Consider the following 12,489-nt stretch of genomic DNA (forward strand, 5'->3'; position numbering starts at 1 on the left):
ATTTCTCCAAACACCAACAGCTGATAGTTTCACTCCAGTCAGCTGTTTTTAAAAACAAACTTTAACGTGTGTCTACAAGAAAGCAGCTGAGGTTAAAACGACGAGAAAATAACACACTAACGTCCAAATTAAACGCTCGCTGTTTGGATACATGCAAACACTGATTTAGAGTACCTAACGCTGTTTTAAAACTGGGTGTAATTATAGGACGGCTAGTAATTTCTGTTAAAGTTAACTGCGGCGCAGTGCCTGTGTGTCGAGGCTGGTATGAAAGTCGACAGCGCTGTTAGTTATTCAAATCCTTTGGCTGAAAGTTGAAATGTGTAGCTTCCTTTCTTACACTTGCTAATGCGGCTAGCTGGCTTTGTTGTATTAGCTGGGTAACCTTCTGGTAAGTGATAGCGTTAAAAAGAAATATGGGGGATAATTTGCCAAGCAGACAGACGCTGCATCCCAGTCATAAACAGAGGCTAGCTTTCCGCTCGCAAGGTTAAAGGGAGGAGTCCCTGAAACCTGCTAACTATCGGTAACCTTTCTCTGCTACTTACCATATGTCTAACTAATAATCGCTGGCTAATTAGCTAACGGTACCATTAGAACGTTGAGCTAGCTGTGCGGCGCTAGCCCCCTTTATGCTAGCTAGCGCTAGCACTTTCCTTTCATCTCCTCCCCCAGTTCCAAAATTAGGTTATAATCTGTAATTTCTAAATGCACAATCACAAAAGCCATAACCTTCGCGAGGGCGTAGAACGTAACTCCTCAATAATGTCAAAACGGACATCGAAATCTCACCTTAATTAGCGATTAAATAGCCTTGTTGCTGCTGTCAATCCCGGAATAGGTTTATTCCCCCGTTTTAATCCATCAGAAACGCTCACAATTCCCATCCACAATGTAGCTGTGCCATCTGCTAAAACATCGTAATCCGGATCATCACAACGACGACTTCGAGCTCACGTCCCGTTGTCTGCTATTTGTGTATTTTTTTTCTTAGTTTTATGTCTGTTTTTTCCCCTTAACAGAGCAGGGTGTCCCTTTCCCCTTTCTTTGTTCTGTAATCCAGTAAAATTGAAACTCATTCGCCTCCTGCTAATCCCAGCCCAACTCAACAACAGCATCTATTGGCTGCAATTTACATACAGGATTAGCGGAGCAACCTCTGGAAAAACCCTCAGAGAGCAAAATGTACACGGAAAGGAGAATGTCCTTAAAAAATAATAATAGTGAAACGCGCATATATTTTATTTAGACTGTGGCCATTTAAATCGCCGTCTGCCACTTGACAGCAACTTCACACATTACTTTGTGCTTTAAGAAATCCTTCATAGACTGCGTGTAGGTGCTTTGATGCGATAGCTGCGCAGTATCCAAATTATTTTTAGGATTAGGATCTGTCCAAAGTGGATCTACGGCAGCTACATGGATCTTGTAGCCGTGGAAGTTATGCCATAGCTGCAGTGATTGCCCAAAATAGCTCATGTCTGTTTGATATAGGGCAAAGTTCAGATCCTAGAGAAGAGGTGCTTTTCTTTTTTACATTTCCATGCAAGTGTGGAAATATATGAATATTTAAAAATAAGAAAGAGTTTCTAGATTCTGACAAAATGTTTTAACCAGAATTAAAATGTAGTGCCCAAACCTCAATATGTAAAGTTTTTCTGCTTCTCTAGCTCCACTGTGATCTGCATATGTAATATATTGTAGAAATGAACTGAATTTATAAACTATAATCCCAGTCTTGGCCATCTGTTATGTAAACGGGTGTGAATGTTTAATTAGTCTTAAAAAAGTCAGTTTTACTATGACCTTTTAACAGCTGTTGTAAGGTCGTTGGCTTCACTTTAGCTTTAGAATTGATTTTTAAAATTTGAACTCTTATTTTTGGTTTGCTCCACGGTCTGAGACATCAATATCGCTCTGCCAGTAAGCTAAGACCCAGCTTGACCCCTCGGGTCAGCAGGATCAGGTTATTTCACAAGTCACAACAAATGGTAATGAAACCAGTTTTAGGTTTTATGCCTTGCAAAGTCTTGTTAGGTGCACTGGACCATTAGAAGTTTAGAAGTAGAAACATGCCTGTTTAGCCATTAGCTGTTTATATAGTCTATAGTTGCTGGTTTTAAATGTAATTGTTCCCAATTTCTGCTTGTTTTCATTTTTGTTTTAATTTCATTGGACTACTGGTGATCTTACTTTATTTTATTTCTACTGCGTTTATTAATCTTAAGTTATGTTTTTTTTACACTTATTTGTTTTATGGGTAATATTATTTACATCCAGCTTTTCATCTGGTTTTACTCAAGGATTGTGCTAGAATGTCTGTTATAGCTTATGCTTTGAAACATGCTATATAAATAGCTGCACTGTATTTAATGTAAAGAAAAAAGGAACCAAGTAAATCCAAGTATAACTTTTTACTTGGTTCCTTCTTTTTTAAAACGCACAAATTGATTGGTTACTTTATTATATTAAATATAAATAAAACTGTTCATATGGCTTTTTTAATATTTAATGTAATAAATGGTAAAACTTAGGTTTACTTGGTTTTGTTTTTGATGCACTGGTTTCTTTATTACATTAAATAGACATCAGCATGCAATCGTTTAACTTGTCCAACCGTCTTAATACCAAGTTTGGTTATACGTGCCCCGTAAACTAACATTAGCTTGACACTCCATCTGTGAGGAAAAGGGAACGTTTCTTATAAAAGTACTCGGACCATTAAATTTTAATCATAAGTTATTTACATTAAATCCATTGCAATCTCACTAGTTTGTTACTTTTCCCTCTTAACTGCTGTGTTCAACTCTGTTTCACCAAGAGCAAAAATGACATCTGTGCCTCATCTATGCTGTGCTTTTACAAATAAGTCACTTCTTACTTATTCAAAATGTCACCTGCATAACCAATCAGCCCTCTAGCAGAAACTGGGACATGTGGATAAGCCCTGACATTTGCCAAGGCCAACAAATAAAACTGATATATCTGGAAGCTAGAAATCGAGAGTAAATTAGTGTGCAGCGTCTGGATGTCTCATCTCCACCGTGTGGCAACTTTTCCCTCATGAAGGATTTATTGCCATCTTTTCTCGCTGATATCACCGCGTTTTATTTAATGACAAATATTTAGCCATGCACATTATGGTCGTTGGCTGAATCTCCTAAACCGCCGAGCCCCTAAATCCGACACCGCCGCTTTAACCCAGCTCTGCAGAAATATTCCGATCTGCTGCGCTTGGTCTCAAAAACAAACATGCTGAAAGTCGTATAAGCATGAAAGGGTGTGAAATAAAACACCAGCAGCCCTTGCCTGCATTGTTAATATTTAATGACTCAATCTCCAAAACCATCGCAGCAATACTCCAAAGGGTATGAACCCTCCAGCTGAAAAGGCCATGTACAATATCCAGTGGAAAATTCAGGTTTTATTTGAGCTGACCAGTGCCTGCCCTGCACGTGTTCTCAGGGGACACTACTCAAGCCTTTCTGCACACCCCCACCCCACCTCTGTGTAGTGTCTCCTGTGAAGCAATAGCAACCTGTGACCAACTACAAACAGGATCCCCCCTTAGTTCAGTTTGACAAATGGATAAAAACAATACTTGGAAGACTTAAGAGTATAAATGTTAGAGGCAAATGAAATCCGGATGATTTCGATCCAGGGAAGGATGAACGTAACTTCCCACATTCCCACACTGTTGTTTGGGTTTTAGCTCCTGGGAAAGCCCTTCAGAAGACTTCAGAAAGGGTCAGTAAAGAAATCCAGGGCCATTACAATGGGCTCACACTGTATTTTGTACCATATATAGTAAATTAACACAAAGCCACCGATCAGAGAAAGAGATGTATTGATGCGCGGTCAGACAGTTTTAGACAATGGAAAAAGTCTGAAATGGTTCACTGTATTTGTACTACAAATGTCCTGCAACGTCTCCCAGGTTCGGTCTGCACAATGAGTCCACTGATGTGTAAATGGCTGAAAAGCTTAACAAACACCTTAAGGGAGGATTGGTAGTAACATCATCACCATCAGTCCTGTAACAGATGACGCTCTTCATGCGTGTTGGCGAGGGAGGGCGGGGTCTTCCAAGACGGGAAGAGGTTGATTTAGTATTTTATCCTTGGATCAGAAATGACCGTTAAAAGAGCTCCAGTCAACATTTAAACGACCAGACTGAACCTAACTTTGTGCTCATCGTGCTTCTACCAGTATACGTACATTAAGGCGCTTTGGGACCAAATGGTTCTGAGGAGCTACCTGAGAACTTCATAACTTCAAGGGCATTTTTCCTGTTTGCTGCAAACAAATGTTGACCAGGCGGTGGCTGTAGAGGAATAGAAATTATCCCACGGTTCAGTAAAGCACGTCCTTCACTGTCCTTATATTCTGTTTACATTGGGCTTATTACACTTTTCCTTATACTGTTATCATGGTGACTGCTCATATTAAACATGGCCAAGCTTTCAAACGCTCAGGTCAACATCCAGCACTGTGCTGGATGAGTACATACTCGGTCTGCAGACAGGACAGCATTGCTTTGTACTATTCTTCCACCTTCTCTGTCATCTTCTCCTATATTGCAACAAACTGTTGCTTTTGTATTTGTTCAGTGCTCATGTTTCTTTTAAAAACACAAAAAGTTGAAAAGTGACTGTAAAAACTGGTTATTTTCACAAAGTTGGTAGCAGAGATGCTTTTATTATAGTGTAAATTTGTAGTTACTATGGCGAGTGCCCTGAGATGACTTGTTTTGATCTGGTGCAGTGTAACTAAAATTGAGTTCAAATAATTCTGGATTAAGGGTAATGTTTGCTACCAATCCTCATCAGATATCAAGCAAGGTGAGACACGAGTCAAACTTCCTTTAAAATAAAAACAAAATCAGGCCATCAGCTCACGTACAGCAGACAGGATTATTACAAAGCCAAGGAGCAAAATAAAAGTAATAAATAAAACAAAGCGACCGAGACCCAGTTTTTCTTCTCGTCGTCCATCAGTCTTTTTGCTTTCTTCGTCAAAATTCAGCGCAGTCATTCAGATTTCAGCGAATGACAAAACTTCAACTTGTAGCTTCAAATTTTCTAACTAATGTAAAGCATCAAAAGTTGCCACACTGCCAGTTCTCAGCAGTTGTTGAGCTGATAATCTCTTCACGTCCATATCTCTTTCTTTTTCTTATTTTTTTTCCTGTTTAAAGTACTTTTAAGTGGTCTTCATGATTGGCTAATAGGTGCTTTCTGTAACAACACATATATTCACTTGAGACAGAGATTCGCTGTTTTGGTATTAACTGTAAACTGAAATGTTTCAGGCGTCCACCGCAGCATCGGGAGACACGTCGGACCAAACTTTGACGTTTCAGGTGTACTTCAGCACGTCCCAGTTCACTCGGGGTCACGTCAGCGTCCCACTCTCATCGCTTCTGCTCATATCAGTGTTGTTCCTAGGGAAGAAAACGTAAAGCATGTCTTCCTTAAAATGTATTATTTTTATTATTAAATCAATGACTGAAAAAAGCAAAAGGAAAGAATACCAACATCTTGAGCGCTGTGTGACTCCTGGTGGTGAATTCCATTAGCCGAATTTGCACCGTGGACCTGGAAAACAGTCAGAAATGATCATTTTAGTCCTGTTCTTGGCCTGATTAGACATTAGAAGACCTGTTCAGGAGACCTGGGTTTTAACATCTTAAAACAGTCTTAATAGCTACCATTTGTAGGAGACTGATGGGATTTGGCACCAGAAACGTTCTGGTTCTGGCTGCATGCATGCAGTCTAGGTGGGGATCGAAAGCGTGATTGCATTTGCTGCCTGCAGAGGCCTTTCTGTGGAGTGTTTGCACGTACTCCCTATGTCTGCCTGGGTTTATTCCCCAAACACAAACTAGCTGTAGTATGGATATGTCAATTGTGGTTGCTTGTTTCTCCATCTTGTTTTTTAAAAAAAAAATTACCGGGCTTTTTTCTGGATTCTTCCGCATGGCCTGGACCAGCTGGTCGACTTGTTGGTTGTGCTCTAAGGCGTTCCTCAGGGCTTCCTCAGTGCTGAGCAGCCGTTGGCGCAGACGGGTCACCTCCGAGTCCAGAGCCGAGGGGTCTAGCATCGAGTACCGCCGGTGGTCAGGGGAGGATCGTTCCCGACCCTGAAAGAACCGCACAAGCTAACTGGTAAGTAAGTTAAATCATCCAAACTGTATTAGGTTTATGGGTTTTGTATATATTTCTTTTGTTTTTAACGCACTTCAAGTACTTTGTAGTGAAACAAGTGCAAAGAGCAGGCTTTTATTACCCATTTTACAGGATTTACATCATGTAGTTTACATGAAACTTTATACATGTATTTAAATCGTTATAATCTGTTACTCTAATGTAGATAAAGTCATGATAAAATGAATCGATAATACTCAAAGTCATACCAATCTATTCTTTAAATAGCTCTATTATTATCACTTTAACCTTCAGAGCAATCTATTGACTTTGAAGAAGAGGTCAGAGGTCAAATGTGACATATTTTAGACAGTACTCTGTGGACACGACATAAGTCAGATCCAGATCAAGCTGAAATATGGATTAGGTCCTAAATCAATCCATTAGTGGGTGAGCAAATTATTTTCCAGGAAATTATTATACAAATTCAGTTTGACAAATTCTACGGGCAAATTCAGAAATGAGGATAAAATTGACTTTTTGTAGAGAAGGTACACATGTAAGCATGAGTGTTACCTTATTTAAGATTCCCAAATGCTTTAATGTATTTGATAAACAAAAGTGTACATTATGCCCGTCTTATAAGAAATGTTAAAAATTAAAAAGTTATTTTATGTATTTATAATTATAACTTTCCTTTAGAAGGAAAAGCCTCTGTAGCAGGTGCCAGAAATGTTTAAAACATATTTGTAACTGAATTTAACTGCAGGAAAAAACCCAAAGTTTAAAAACTGTTTTGCTTTTACAAAATAAAATAACAGCATGTTTGCTAGTGAGAATCGCTCACCTGAAAAATCAGCTCTAATACTTTCTGTTGCCCTTGAGAAGGGTGATCAATTTGTATAAACAGTCCATTGTTATGAGTTCAGTTTTGAACATGAAATCTCAGGCAGGCAAGTGACTGTATTTCAGTGCAAATTACCAAACTATTTCTTTACCTGACAGAAAGTCTGGTGTCTTTATTTTAAATGAAAGATTAAACCTTCACAGTGTTAAACGATCTTTCCAGGGAAAGTTGAGCATGCTCAACATCCAAATTTATAAAACGGACTGAAATCGAGGCAATTTCAGTATGAAAGCTGGTTACTTCCAGAAACGATGCTGTAGTCATTCATGTGAGATAATGAAATGGGAATAAATTAAACATACTAACAAAGCAAACTTCTCCTCATCATCATTGTGAACCCGAAAACCGTCTTTACAGCAACATGGACTGAAAAGCACCTGAGAATCTAGGGTAGGTTCACACTAGGGCTGTGACCAAAATCTCATATCCCTTCCCAGACGCCTCCCCAACGCCCACTCACACCCTGGGCCATCTGACCTCAGGAAATCACATGATAGGGTGGGGCTAGGTTTCCCAATGAGCTCACCTGAAACCCTGGCTGATTGTGACCTACACCCGTTTTCACACCTTGGCTCATGTGATTAGGTAGAGGATCATTAGGGGGTCTATTGTCCCTCTTGGGGGGGGGGGGGACTTAAATCTGGGACTCTCCACCAATTGACACTAGAACTGAAGAAGCTTCTCGGATGAGAGGTGAAACGTCTTCAAGCAACTTAAAGACGTCCAGACGCTTTTCTTTCTAAGCTCCTTAGACCAGCGGTCCCCAACCCCCGGGCCTTGGACCGGTACCGGTCCGTGAGTCGTTTGGTACCGGGCCGCGAGAGTTGAGGCTCAGGTGTGAAATGTATAGTTTTCAGGGTTTTTATCGGTTTTCAGCGTTGTTTTGTTATCGTTTTTATTGTTTACTCGGTTTTCTCTGGTCTTTTCACGTGTGTTATGAATAAATCTTTTTTTTTTTCGGTACCGGTACTAGTTTTATTTTGTTGTATTTATCCGCAACACCTTAAAGGCCGGTCCATGAAAATATTGTTGGGCATAAACCGGTCCGTGGCGCAAAAAAGGTTGGAGACCGCTGCCTTAGACTACAATGACCTAGATGACTGAGAACCTTCACCGACACCCTGATTTTTCTGGTCCGTGTCAGAATTTTCATAACGAAACCATGTCCATGCTACAGAGGTAGCCCCTCGTTTAGGGCTAAGGATTTGTTTTGACTGGTCTTTCTGTTTGGAACTACCTGGTTCTGCCTGATCTTCACTGGCCATGCTGGTATTCTCTGTGCCTGCATCCTCGTGGTGACTGTAAAAGCCATTTATAGTTACTACTTGTATTCATTTGAGGTAATTTGTTTGTTGCATATTCTGAAATTTGAGGTTTCAGAATAATGTCGTTTGTCGTCATTTCAGTTTATTTTGAAAAACCTCAACAGGATCTTCAGCTTTATTGTGAAAGGTTTATGTGGAAAATAAACAAGCGGAGCCACACAATGGTTTTACGATCGTTGTTGCTGTCATATCGAACAGCCCTAGTTCACACTGTATACACTGATAAAATTCTTTATTAGAAAACTAGAAACCAGCGAGTTTATTGTCAGTAAATTATCATCCAGGTTATCTTAAGTAAGGCTTTTCAACCAATGTTTATATTTCATATGCTAAAAGAAATGTGTGCTTCATAGTTGGGACCACTGAACCTGTGAAAACAAATGTATAATCACACAACTCATAGGCCAGGCTTATCAAGGTGCTGATTCTCCTGTATTTCTAAACTTAGTTTTCAACATTTTTTAACATTAATTTAAAAAACAAAAAAGAAAAGCCTCAAAATTTGGGACCGACATGTCCAATCATTCCACGGTGCTTTGTTCTCACCAGTAAAAGCAGTTTTTCTCGCAGCGTCTTGATGTCATCCTGAAGTTTCTGCTCCTTGACCTTCCACTCAGCCTTGTGGACCTCTCGGCTCAGGTCTTTGTCCATATCCCGGGAATGACGATGTGATTCCAGGAGTAACACCCTCAGCTCATTCAGACTCCTGTGATTTAAAAACCACACACACAGAGGGGAAAAGTTACTTTGTGTCTGTTTCTGGTTTCCTGACCTGCAGAAATGCAGTAAGAACTGGACTCCTCAGAGGTGGTAAAAGCACCACAGTTTCGCTGTCAAGGATTATATGAATCACTCGGTTTGGTCAGACCTTGCTCAAAGATCATTATTATCCAAAAGCATTCACGATATGTGAATATGTCAGGCAGACAGGCCGGTGGGAATAGCGTAGGCGGCACTGCTCCTGCTACTTACTCCAAGTATACATCATCTTAAGTACACTGGCTGTTTGCCGACATACTTGCATCAGTAAACCACATTTACACCAGGGAACAGTTTTCTGTACCTTTGCACTGCATGCTAGCCAAAGGTTTTAGCAACTTTAACATGTTTCCTGCACTCGTGGAACTATTTCATCTCAACATAAGTGTTATTTTCATCTTTCTAAGAAGCGCTCCGGGTGTTTTCTCTGTAAGAACATCTTTTCCGTCTAGTCTAATCAATACATTAACAGATTATGTGCTGTGGTGTAACGTGAGTCTGTTGCTAAGAGGTGTGTGGCAGGTTTATGAGGTGAGAGATGCATCATTATATCAAAAGTCTGTTCAAAGCCTGTTTTAAAGTGAAGCAGGGCTGTGGAATTAATCTAATTTTATTTTCAATTACAATTTTGGCCTCCAGTGATCATTAAAACAATTACAAAACTATTACCGCGCCACATTTCGCTTCACCGAGGCGCTCCCGTTTTATCTTTCACTGCAACCCTTTTTTCCCAAATTCTACCAAGCTGTGACAGACTTAGTTCAGTTTAATTTTTTAAATAAGTTAAATTCTAATTAACATACAAAGACGTCTACTTATAAAGGAACACTTTTTAAAGAGTTTATTAAAATTTTGATTTAATCAAGTCTATCAATGATCTGAATATTGACCAAAATAATTAGAATTTTCCCCAGTAAGTAAAAAGTCAATTTCATGATAAGTTGCTTGAATTTTTCATGATTAAAGGAAAGTCCTCCATGATTACTGACAGTACACCTCAGTCACCACAACCTGCAGCTCATGCATGATTCATGGCTCCTATTCTGTGATATTCTGTGTGGTATTTGAGGGATTAATCTTATCAGTTTCCTCAGATTAAAACATTTTTCTTGTTTTGTTTTTTTTAATTAATTTTTTTGAGTCAGCGAACTAGTTATGTGTCCTGTAGAAGTATAAACTTCCTGGCCACTTCAGTGTGATGCATTTAGGCATGGTGACTTTGACCCAGGTGGGCTGGTCTGAGTACTTCAGAAGCTGCTGATCTACTGCTCTACTTTTCCTCGACTACCAACTGTAGGGTTTACAAAGAATCCGTGAAGTGAGCAGCAGTTCTCTGGGTGAAAATGCTTTGTTGATATCAGAGCGCAAAGGAAAATGGCCTGACCGCCTGAATGTGATAGGTGGGCAACGGTAACTCAAATAACCACTTGTCACAATCAAGTCAAGCAGAAGAGCATCTCTGAACACATCGTGCTTTAAACCTTGAAGCAGATGAGCTACAGCAGCAGAGGACCACACTGGGTCCCACTCCAGCCTACTAATTTTGCACAGGCTCACTAAAATTAAAAAAGCGCCGCTTGGTCTGTTCTGAGTTTCGATTTCTGCTGTGACATTCAGATACATTGTATCTGAATGTATTATGAATGTGCAGCCAACAAATCTGCAGCAGCTTTGTGATGCTATCATGAACCGAAAGTCTCTGAGCAATGTTTCCAGCACCTTGTTGAATCTGTGCCGTGAATAATTAAAGGACGTCTGAAGGCGAAAGATCCAACCTGGTGCTAGAAAGGTGTTCCTAAAGAAGTGGCAGGCGAGTGTATGTCACATGCTAAAATAGCAGCTTTATCATTGAGGACCCTAATGTATACCCAACTCTAATTAATTAGTGCGGTGGTTCACTAACATCATAATCATGAATAATGTAGGGGTAATGTCAGAATAATGGAAAACAACTTTTTCAACAGCGCTGCAGAAAAACACATTTTCTGAATGGCTTAATGAACAAAGGAGCGACCCTGCGCCTCTGCAACGATGCACTGACTGCCTTTTACACTTGGGTGGTTAAATAATGACCATATTAAGCAGAGTGGGGTGTTTTTGGACAGTGTGCACTAAAGGACTTGGATGTTTTGTAACTCTACCAGACTCTTCAGTATAGAGAGGTGGCCATCTGGCAGGTCTTTGTTGGAGATGAAACCTCAGTCAGCTGCTCTCAGTGACTTCAGGCACCGCTTTAAAGCAGGTGCAGAGTGGCCGTATGTGCTGGCACAAAGTCAGATATTTTCATTAAGCTCCTGACGGAAGCACGAGCGGTCATCCATCACTTTAGAGCTGCGTCGGTGTTTCTGCTTCATCACTGGGTCGAATGATGGTGTGAAATGTAAAAAAAGGTCTGCGATTCATCTCAGACATTTTTTGTTACTCAGGTGAAAAATGAAAATCTTTGCTTCCAAAATATATGTGTGTGTGTGTGTGTGTGTGTGTGTGTGTGTGTGTGTGTGTACACACACACACACACACACACACTATAAGGCATGATGCATTTTAACATAGTTCCAATATGGATTATGAAACAGGTTATAGCTATTGCTAGTTTCTAGAAACTTCTTTGTCTTCTCCAGAAAATGGAGAATATACATCATAAATCAAAACCTCTTAGTATCAGAGTAACTGCAAGATCAACCGGATGAAAAGGAAGGAGGAGCAGTGCTTCGAGGTCATGCAATAAAATCAGTGATGGTGTCTGCATGTATAATACAACGGTGTCATCCTTCGCTGCTGTTATTGAGAAAGTGCTGAGGCAGAATGTCAAATCAATACCGTCTCCGTGTCAAATTACCTCTCCTTCTTCAGCAGCTCCTGGCTGATGCTCACCAGCTGCCCAGAGGCATCATGGGATTTCTTGGTCATGGACTCTAGCTCCGCCTCCACGCGCGTCTTCTCCTTGGCCAGGGCTTCGGCTCTCTTCTCCCCGCTGCGAACTTTGCCCTCCAGCGCTAAAAACAAATCGATAGTTTGCAACACTAGTTATTAATAACTTTAACACAGCTGTGCTAATCAGAACTGTGATCATAAAGAACTTACTATTTTCAATTAATGCTATAAATGCATTTTAAATCAGATCAGGCGATCACATTTGGGAAGGATTCTGACAAATTTCTATATGCTCACTTTTAATTCTATGCCTGCAACGAGCTTCAAAAAAGAGGCACGTTTACCTCTCTATTTCATCAGCTCTTCCTTTCATAACTCTGAAGCTTTTTTCCCACTTTTGTTCAGTGCAACTCGTTCAGCTCAACAGTAATTTTTTTTATATATATATATATATATATATATATATATATATATGAGG

General features: G+C 40.0%; 2 protein-coding genes across 5 annotated transcripts in view; both read right to left on the reverse strand.

Moving 5' to 3' along the window:
* Positions 1–1,094, reverse strand: part of gtf2ird1 (GTF2I repeat domain containing 1) — a 39,729-nt gene extending 38,635 nt beyond the window's left edge. For both annotated transcript variants that reach the window (XM_087847508.1, XM_087847507.1), the window contains exon 1: positions 793–1,094. The gene's annotated coding sequence lies outside the window, so the exon portion shown is untranslated. The remainder of the gene's footprint in view (positions 1–792) is intronic.
* A 2,216-nt stretch (positions 1,095–3,310) lies between these two features.
* The window catches only part of clip2 (CAP-GLY domain containing linker protein 2), a 53,483-nt gene continuing 44,304 nt past the window's right edge, over positions 3,311–12,489 (reverse strand). For all 3 annotated transcript variants that reach the window (XM_087847510.1, XM_087847509.1, XM_087847511.1), the window contains 5 exons: positions 11,977–12,133; positions 8,925–9,084; positions 5,954–6,142; positions 5,538–5,597; positions 3,311–5,443 (listed from right to left, as the gene is read on the reverse strand). In XM_087847510.1, coding sequence (XP_087703636.1) covers positions 5,432–5,443; positions 5,538–5,597; positions 5,954–6,142; positions 8,925–9,084; positions 11,977–12,133 — 578 coding nt within the window. In that variant the 3' untranslated portion in view covers positions 3,311–5,431. The remainder of the gene's footprint in view (positions 5,444–5,537; positions 5,598–5,953; positions 6,143–8,924; positions 9,085–11,976; positions 12,134–12,489) is intronic.

This window comes from Neolamprologus brichardi, chromosome 10 (assembly GCF_056152115.1).
Source record: "Neolamprologus brichardi isolate AB-2024 chromosome 10, ASM5615211v1, whole genome shotgun sequence".
Classification (NCBI taxonomy): Eukaryota; Metazoa; Chordata; class Actinopteri; order Cichliformes; family Cichlidae; genus Neolamprologus; species Neolamprologus brichardi.